This window comes from Nansenia antarctica, assembly GCF_963989245.1.
Source record: "Nansenia antarctica genome assembly, chromosome: 9".
Classification (NCBI taxonomy): domain Eukaryota; kingdom Metazoa; phylum Chordata; class Actinopteri; order Argentiniformes; family Microstomatidae; genus Nansenia; species Nansenia antarctica.
In genome coordinates, this window is record NC_137679.1 from 44,575,579 (window position 1) to 44,585,578 (window position 10,000).

Consider the following 10,000-nt stretch of genomic DNA (forward strand, 5'->3'; position numbering starts at 1 on the left):
TTTGGCAAAAACATTAGAGCAGTCTGCAGCACCTGGCATCCCCCTAGTAGACACAGAAGTCAAATGTCTACTGTTTGCTGATGACCTGGTGCTGCTGTCCCCAACCAAAGAAGGGCTACAACAGCACCTCGACCTTCTATACCAATTCTCCCAGACCTGGGCCTTGACAGTGAATCTCACTAAGACGAGAATTATGATTTTCCAAAAAAGATCCAGCCTCCAGCACCACAAATTCAAATTCTTCCTAGATACAATTGCCCTAGAACATACAAAGAATTATACCTACCTCGGCGTAAACATCAGCACCACAGGTAGCTTCAACAAAGCTGTGAACGACCTGAGAGATAAGGCAAGGAGGGCTTTTCACGCCATCAAAAGGAACATCAAGTTAGACATCCCTATTCAAATCTGGCTCAAATTATTGTACTCTGTTATAGAACCCATTTCCCTCTATGGTTGCGAGGTCTGGGGTCCACCTGCCAACCAAGATTTTACAAAATGGGACAAACACCAAATTGAGACTCTGCATGCAGAGTTCTGCAAATCCATTCTCCATATCCAACGTAAAACACCAAATAACGCATGCAGAGCAGAATTAGGACGATACCCACTAATTATACAAATTCAAAAGAGAGCGTTTAAATTTTACAACCACCTAAAAGAAAGTCACCCTGACACGCTCCACAACAAAGCCCTTACCCACAGAGAGACTCTAGGGAGATGCCCCCTCAGCCAGCTAGTTCTGGGACTCTCACAGTCACAAGCAGAGCCACCTATTAGACTAAACCAAATTATAAGAAAACAAAAAGAAAATTACCTGACACATTGGCAAGAATCAACCAAAAAACTGAGCAAATTGGAATGCTATTTGGCCCTAAACAGAAAATACACAGTGGCAGAATACCTGAGTACTGTGACAGACCCAAAGCTAAGGAAATCCTTGACTATGTACAGACTCAGTGAACACAACCTGGCCATGGAGAACAAGAACAGCCAGCTGTACAAGGACACGTACTTCCCACTGATCACCAACACCCAGGGAGACTTTGAGGACTTGACCAATGTCGAAAGGCTACCATATCTGCTGGGTGAGGGACAGCAATGTGCAAACACAGCAGCAAGATTTGTTAGCTGCTGTGATAGAAAAAGGACATCAAATGGGCTAAAACCACCATAAGAATTGAAATAAGTTTAATCATTTATTTATTCTAGTATGTAATCTATTTGTAATCTATTTATTTGTAATCTAGTATGTAATCTATGTATTTATTCTAGTATGTACATGTATGTACATTACATTCTTTTTGTTTTTGTTTTTTATCTTCACACTTCACACACTTTGGCAATGTAAATGTATGTTTCCCATGCCAATAAAGCCCTTTGAAATTGAAAATTTAAATTGAGAGACAGAGAGAAAGAGAGGGAGGGAGAGAGAGAGAGAGACAGAGAGACAGACAGAGAGAGACAGAGAGACAGAGAGAGACAGAGAGACAGAGAGAGACAGAGAGACAGACAGAGAGAGACAGAGAGAGAGAGACAGAGAGAGAGAGAGACAGAGAGACAGACAGAGAGAGACAGAGAGAGAGAGAGACAGAGAGACAGACAGAGAGAGACAGAGAGAGAGAGACAGAGAGAGAGAGAGAGACAGATGAAATTATGTAATTTCCTATCAGCCTAATCAACCAACTCTCCACACACACACACACACACACACACACACACACACACACACACACACACACACACACACACACACACACACACACACACACACACACACCTATTGTAGCAGATGAAAATCCCTTTGATAGCTATAGAACATCAGCCACCTTCCTTTTCATGATTACCTCTGGATCACCGCCTCCTTTCATCTCCTTCCTCCCCCTCTCCTCCCTCTCCTCTCCTCCTCCCCCTCTCCTCTCCTCCTCCTCCTCCTCCTCTCCTCCTCCTCCCCCCTTCGTCTCCCTTTCCTCTCCTCTCTCCCCTTCTTTCTCTAAAAATAAATTGCCCACTGTAGTTTTTCAAATAATGGAGCAATCCATATTGTGTGTGTGTGTGTACGTGTGTGTGTGTGTGTGTGTGTGTGTATGTGTGTACGTGTGTGTGTGTGTACGTGTGTGTGTATGTGTGTATGTGTGTGTGTGTGTGTGTGAATCAGAAACACACAGAAGAACATCCTCTGTAACACCCTTACAGCACAGGGAGAGAGAGAGAGGGAGGGAGGGAGGGAGGGGAGAGAGAGGGAGTAACAGGGAGAGAGACAGAGAGAAACAGGGAGAGAGAAAGAGAGACAGAGAGAGAGGTAGAGAGAGAGGGGGGGAAAGAGAGGGAGAGAGAGACAGAGAGAGAGAGAGGGGGGGGGAGAGAGGGAGAGAGAGAGACAGAGAGAGAGAGAGAGAGGGGGGGAGAGAGAGGGAGAGAGAGAGACAGAGAGAGAGGGGGGGGGAGAGAGAGAGAGACCAGACAGACTGTGCACCCACTGCACACAAAACCAGGTGGAAACAGAGCTGCACTTCTTAACTACCTGCCAGCTGTACAAGGACATCAGGGACACATACTTCCCACTGATCACCAACATACAGGGAAACTTTGAGGACTTGACCAATGTCGAAAGGCTACCATATCTGCTGGGTGAGGTACAGCAATGTGCAAACACAGCAGCAAGATTTGTTAGCTGCTGTGATAGAAAAAGGCAATCAAATGGGCTAAAACCACCATAAGAATTGAAATAAGTTTTATTTCATTTATTTATTCTAGTTGTGTACATACATCTACTGATGCCTCTGGACACATCTTCAGTGATGTTCCTGGAATCATCGGGCGTTTCGGGTCTTTCAACATCATACACCCTCCTCCAGGTGACCCAGCTGGGGCTGATCAGACCCCAGCTTGTGTCCAGATGGCTAACTAGCTACCATGACTCCATGGCTCTCCTCTTTTGAGCCACAGCCATCTAGAGGCTCTCTCTGCCGCATTGGTGGTACTGCGGATGGCTCTCCTCTTTCTCTCTCCATCGATGCCCAAACTGCTGAAGGCTCTGGCCAAGGAACGGGCTGCAAATCCTCTGCAACCAACCTCTACTGGGAAACACCTCACTCTCCAACCAGCCTGCTGGCAGTCACTGACCAGTCCCGCGTACTTGGAGAGCTTCCTCACATATAGGAATTTGCTTTGGCATTACAGTAAGTGCGTTTATACTTTTTTCACGTGTATACAAAAACAAATGCAAAAAACAGGACAACACAGGACAGACAACAGTGCATTGGATAGTGCAACATAAGGATGTTGCACTCTCCCAACTCCTGCTCTCTTGCGGGATCGCTGTACGTCTGCTTCAGATGATGGTCTATCTCTTCCTGCGAGGAGACCAGTTTGCCACTGCGCTTCTGCCCGAGCAAATCCTTCAACTTGAAGGGGTTGGCTATGAATGCAGCACGTTTACGTGCCCTCTCACGCCGCCGCCTCCGATGCCACTCAGCCCGGCGGAGAATCATGATGTTTTTCCGTAGGATGCACATTAGCTGGGCCAGTCCAGTGCGTTCCTCCTCTCCTGCCACCTTGTACTGGGACTTCAGCGCTTTCATCTCCTGCCTGATGTTATGGATCTTTGCAGCTCTTTGGTTCTTTACGTAAGATGTTCCAGAGCTTTTCTTCTCCTCCACGCCGAACCGTTCAGCTGCAATGCTGACAATGATTGTTGTCATCGCCTGTAGCTTCCTGTCAGCCTCGCCCTTCACGTTACCTCCAGAATTTGGTCGACATCGTCATCGAACTGCTTCCACAGTGAAGTCATGCTAGCTGCTGGCCATTTGATCCGCCTCCGGTCGGACTTGATGCTCGAGAGGTTAGACTGCAACACTTGGAGGTTCTGGGCACTATGGGGTGACTCCGGGCCTGGCCCCTCCTGCGTCTCACCAGGTTGAACACCTGTGCGTTGTGTTGCTTCTACTCCTAACGGGCATTTCATCCTCGCTCAGTGGATCTTTAAGCCATGGATGTTCTTGCAGATTTTACCGCATGTACACTGCTTGCTCATAGTCGTTTGTCCATTATCTAAGTCTGTTGCCGTTGTGTCCGTCCGACTGGGGTGCTCATCCTCCCCCCCTCTCGGGCACCCCTGGGGGTATTTTTCCATTAAGTTCATCGTAGCTTTTTTGGGGTCCTCCTCTCAGAGGACACAGATTGGGTTGCCAGCCCGTTCTGCCCCCGTCGCCGTCTCTCCGAGCTGTCACTGACTCTCCAGTAGTCACCACACTCTTCATGGTTGTCATCCAGTCTTTCCTGGCTGTCACTGATGACTCAGGGGGTTCGCTGTGTACATACATCTACTGATGCCTCTGGACACATCTTCAGTGATGTAATCTATTTATTTGTAATCTAGTATGTAATCTATTTATTTATTCTAGTATGTACATGTATGTACATTACATTCTTTTTGTTTTTGTTTTTTATCTTCACACTTCACATGCTTTGGCAATGTAAATGTATGTTTCCCATGCCAATAAAGCCCTTTGAAATTGAATTGAATTGAGAGAAACAGGGAGAGAGAGAGAGAGAGAGAGAGAGAGAGAGAGAGAGAGAAACAGGGAGAGAGAGAGAGAGAGAAACACAGAGAGAGAGATAATGGTATGTACATTACATTCTTTGTGTTGTTGTTTTTATCTTCACACTTGCTTTGGCAATGTAAATGTAAATGTATGCCAATAAAGCCCTTTAAAATTGGAGAAACATTTTTTGAGAGAGAGAGACATGGAGAGAGAGAGGGGGGGGGGGAGAATCAGCGAGAGAGAGAGAGAGAGAGAGAGAGAGAGAGAGAGAGAGAGAGAAACGGAGAGACGGAGAGAGAGAGAGAGAGAGAAACAGAGACAGAGAGAGAGAGAAACAGAGAGACAGAGACGGAGAGAGAGAGAGGGGGGGGGGAGGGGGAGGAGGAAAGACACGTCGAGGGACTGAGAGGAACCTCCCATCCGAGTGGGTTGGAGAGGAAAGTCTCCTGCTGCTGTCAGAGAGATGTGGTGTTGTTGACGCCGTCCGCGGTGTAGGAGGAGGAGACACGGTTTGGTTTGGGTTTTTTAACGGCGAACTTTCATCATCATCATCATCATCATCATCATCATCATCTTCATCATCATCATCATCGCGGATCTTTCTGCGCGTTAATTCTTGGAGACAAACCGCGCCGCGTTCAACTCTTTTGGCGTCGCCAACATTTCCTCTGGACTCGTACGGATGTTTGGGTCTGCGTTTCGTCCGGTTTGGCTCAACCCAAACACATTCCTGACCGGATTTGGACGGTGAACGTTAACCCCTTGGGGTTAGGGTTGGGGTTAGGGTCTAGGTTGGGGTGCCATGGCGCAGAGGAGGCTGGAGGCGCAGGCGTCGGCGCGGAGCTGCGCGGGGAGACCAGACTTCCTCCCGTGCGACGGGCTGTCCTGCGCCACACACAGCCACGGGAAGTGCTTCAAGCTGCACTGGTGCTGCCATCTGGGCTGGTGTCACTGTGAGTAACTCTCTCTGATAAACCACCTCTCCTAAACCAACTCTCCTCCCCTAAACCACCTCTCCTCTCCTAAACCACCTCTCTCTCCTAAACCACGTCTCCTCTCCTAAACCACCTCTCCTCTCCTAAACCACCTCTCCTCTCCTAAACCACCTCTCCTCTCCTAAACCACCTCTCCTAAACCACCTCTCCTCTCCTAAACCACCTCTCCTCTCCTAAACCACCTCTCCTCTACTAAACCAACTCTCATTCCCATTTTTTTGCCATTTAGCAGACGCCTTTATCCAAAGCGACTTACAACAAACACATTTGACTAAGTAAGTGAATCATCTATCCACCAGTCGTAGCAGGAAAAAGTAATCTATGCTCAGGCCTGGAGCCATTGGCAGTCGTCGTTCTAGAATAAGGAATGTTTTTGTTTTGTTTTTGACACTGGGGAAATGTTTCAGGAGAAACAGTACAGGGGGTAGTAGATGTCTCAGGAGACACAGTGCTGGGGGGTAGTAGGTGTCTCAGGAGGGAGAGTACAGGGGGTAGTAGATGTCTCAGGAGGGACAGTACAGGGGGTAGTAGGTGTCTCAGGAGGGACAGTACAGGGGGTAGTAGATGTCTCAGGAGAAACAGTACAGGGGGGTAGTAGATGTCTCAGGAGGGACAGTACAGCGGGGTAGTAGATGTCTCAGGAGGGACAGTACAGGGGGGTAGTAGATGTCTCAGGAGGGACAGTACAGGGGGGTAGTAGATGTCTCAGGAGGGACAGTACAGGGGGGTAGTAGATGTCTCAGGAGGGACAGTACAGGGGGGTAGTAGATGTCTCAGGAGGGACAGTGCTGGGGGGTAGTAGATGTCTCAGGAGACACAGTGCTGGGGGGTAGTAGATGTTTCAGGAGACACAGTGCTGGGGGGTAGTAGATGTTTCAGGAGAAACAGTACAGGGGGCAGTAGATGTCTCAGGAGGGACAGTGCTGGGGGGTAGTAGGTGTCTCAGGAGGGAGAGTACAGGGGGTAGTAGATGTCTCAGGAGGGACAGTACAGGGGGTAGTAGGTGTCTCAGGAGGGACAGTACAGGGGGGTAGTAGATGTCTCAGGAGAAACAGTACAGGGGGGTAGTAGATGTCTCAGGAGGGACAGTACAGCGGGGTAGTAGATGTCTCAGGAGGGACAGTACAGGGGGGTAGTAGATGTCTCAGGAGGGACAGTACAGGGGGGTAGTAGATGTCTCAGGAGGGACAGTACAGGGGGGTAGTAGATGTCTCAGGAGGGACAGTACAGGGGGGTAGTAGATGTCTCAGGAGGGACAGTGCTGGGGGGTAGTAGATGTCTCAGGAGTGACAGTACAAGGGGGTAGTAGATGTCTCAGGAGGGACAGTACAGGGGGTAGTAGGTGTCTCAGGAGGGACAGTACAGGGGGGTAGTAGATGTCTCAGGAGGGACAGTACAGGGGGTAGTAGATGTCTCAGGAGGGACAGTACAGGGGGTAGTAGATGTCTCAGGAGGGACAGTACAGGGGGGTAGTAGATGTCTCAGGAGAAACAGTACAGGGGGGTAGTAGATGTCTCAGGAGGGACAGTACAGCGGGGTAGTAGATGTCTCAGGAGGGACAGTACAGGGGGGTAGTAGATGTCTCAGGAGGGACAGTACAGGGGGGTAGTAGATGTCTCAGGAGGGACAGTACAGGGGGGTAGTAGATGTCTCAGGAGGGACAGTACAGGGGGGTAGTAGATGTCTCAGGAGACACAGTGCTGGGGGGTAGTAGATGTCTCAGGAGACACAGTGCTGGGGGGTAGTAGATGTCTCAGGAGGGACAGTACAAGGGGGTAGTAGATGTTTCAGGAGGGACAGTGCAGGGGGTAGTAGATGTCTCAGGAGGGACAGTGCAGGGGGTAGTAGATGTCTCAGGAGGGACAGTACAGGGGGTAGTAGATGTCTCAGGAGGGACAGTACAGGGGGTAGTAGATGTCTCAGGAGATACAGTGCTGGGGGGTAGTAGATGTCTCAGGAGAAACAGTACAGGGGGTAGTAGATGTCTCAGGAGACACAGTGCAGGGGGGTAGTAGATGTCTCAGGAGGGACAGTACAGGGGGTAGTAGATGTCTCAGGAGACACAGTGCTGGGGGGTAGTAGATGTCTCAGGAGAAACAGTACAGGGGGTAGTAGATGTCTCAGGAGACACAGTGCTGGGGGGTAGTAGATGTCTCAGGAGAAACAGTACAGGGGGTAGTAGATGTCTCAGGAGGGACAGTACAGGGGGGTAGTAGATGTCTCAGGAGGGACAGTACAGGGGGGTAGTAGATGTCTCAGGAGGGACAGTACAGGGGGGTAGTAGATGTATCAGGTGGGACAGTTAAGGTGTAGCTTAAAGAGATGGAGGTCTTCAGTCCTGACAGAAGATGGGTAGTGACTCTGCAGTTCTGACAGCAGTGGGAAGCTCGTTCCACCAGCGGGGAGTCAGGGTAGTGAAGAGACGTGAATGGGTAGCATGACTCTGGTGTCATATCTCACACACACGTAAATACGTCCCCACACCCACACCCACACACGCACACGCACGCACGCACGCACGCACACACACACACACACACACACACACACACACACACACACACACACACACACACACCCACACCAACACACACACACACACACACACACACAGGAACCTCCTGAAGTAGCATTCAGTATTGTTTACCTTTAGCTGGAGAGCCAGCGAGTGTGTACAGCAGTGAGCGCGTGACATACTGGTGTTAGCGGTGAGATCATCATCCTGCCATGGTGTGGTCATCAGTCTCAGGTCCTAATGAGCAATTAGCATGACATCACAATTAACACTGGTAATTAATTAAGGGATAGGAGAGAGAGGGATAGGAGAGAGAAGGAGGGGGAGAGAGAGAGGGATAGGAGAGAGAGAGAGAGAGAGAGAAGGAGGGTGAGAGAGAGAGAGGGATAGGGAGCCAGAAAGGGATAGTGAAAGTAGAGGGATCTCTCTCTCTCTCTCCTCCTGCCCTCTCTCCCTCCCCCCCTCTCCCATGACAGGGGGTGAGACAAGCTCTTCTCTCTCCCCCCTCCTCTCTCCCCTCCTCTCTCCCCTCCCCTCTCTCCCCTCCCCTCTCCTCTCCCATGACAGGGGGGAGACAGGCTCTCCTCTGTCCCAAACATTGGCTGTTCAAGATGGCCGCTGGCTGGGGGAGGGGGGAGGGGGTCACGTGCCCTCATTCCTCAGATTCCACTGAGCAGGAAGAGGGAGAGAGAGAGAGAAAAAGAGAGAGAGAGAGAGAGAGAGAAAGAGAGAGAGAGAGAGATGGACAGAGCCAAGGAAGAGGTAGAGAGAGAGAGAGAGAGAGGGAGAGAGAGAGAGAGATGGACAGAGCCAAGGGAGTGGTGGAGAGAGAGAGAGAGAGATGGACAGAGCCAAGGGAGTGGTGGAGAGAGAGAGAGGGGAGGAGGGGGAGAGAGAGAGAGGGGGGGAGGGGGAGAGAGAGAGAGATGGACAGAGCCAAGGGAGTGGTGGAAAGAGGGAAAGTTACCGAGCCATGGAGAGGGAATCTCCCTGAATAACAGGATCTGTGTGTGTGTGTGTGTGTGTGTGTGTGTGTGTCTCTGTGTGTGTGTGTGTGTGTGTGTGTGTGTGTGTGTGTGTGTGTATGAATATAACCTTTACTGAACCAGGAAAAGTCTAATTGAGATTAAACATGTCTTTTACCAGAGCATCCTAGCAGCACAGCTAACAGCTGTTAACAGCTGCACTGGATCACATGTCAGGACCCTCCTTTCATGACTTGTCTTAGATATGTGCGTTCTACCACCCAGTATCCTTACATGTTCTAAATCACATCAGGATAAGCTAGTATGAAGCTGTTTTGCAGTTTTTCTGCGTAGGTGGCAGGCTAATTTACAAGACGGCCAACTAGTGGTCGTTGTGTGTAAGTAGCAGCTTCCCATTGTAAAGACTATGGTCATGTGACCCCCGAGGGTGAAGGTGCATGCATGTATACGAGAGAGAGAGAGAGATTTAGGGAGGGAGAGAAAGATGGACAGAGCCAAGGGAGAGATAGAGAGAGAGAAAGCGATAGAGAGAGAGAGATAGAGAGAGATAGAGGGAGAAAGAGAGATAGAGGGATGGACAGAGCCAAGGAAGTGGTGGAGAGAGAGGGGGGGGGTGAGAGAGGGGGGGGGAGAGAGAGGGGGGGTGAGAGAGAGAGAGGGGGACAGAGAGAGAGAGACAGAGAGCACAGTCCACTACAGACGTGAAGGTGGCAGCAACAAGTCTCCGTTAGACCTCAAGGAAAAGCAACGCTTCGGTTTCTAAAATAAAAACCCAATTTCAACTTCAGCTTTTTCCACCAGTTGCTGAATGTGAGGCTTAAAACAGACAGAGGCGTCAGTTACAGTTCTAGATGTTTCTACTGAGACTCAGACTCAGAGCTCTGAGAGGTGGAGAGATATGGAAGGTTTCAGTGAGACACAGACTCAGTCTCAGAGCTCTGAGAGGTGGTGAGATAT

At 49.8% G+C, this 10,000-nt stretch overlaps 1 protein-coding gene across 1 annotated transcript in view; it reads left to right on the plus strand.

Annotated features, from left to right (window-relative positions):
• Window positions 1–5,349: 5,349 nt before the first annotated feature.
• LOC308165679 (UPF0524 protein C3orf70 homolog A) overlaps window positions 5,350–10,000 on the plus strand; it is a gene marked incomplete at both ends in the record, with an annotated part of 13,873 nt that continues 9,222 nt past the window's right edge. The window contains one exon of the mRNA XM_080539830.1: window positions 5,350–5,500. Within this exon, the coding sequence (XP_080395956.1) occupies window positions 5,350–5,500 (151 nt within the window). The remainder of the gene's footprint in view (window positions 5,501–10,000) is intronic.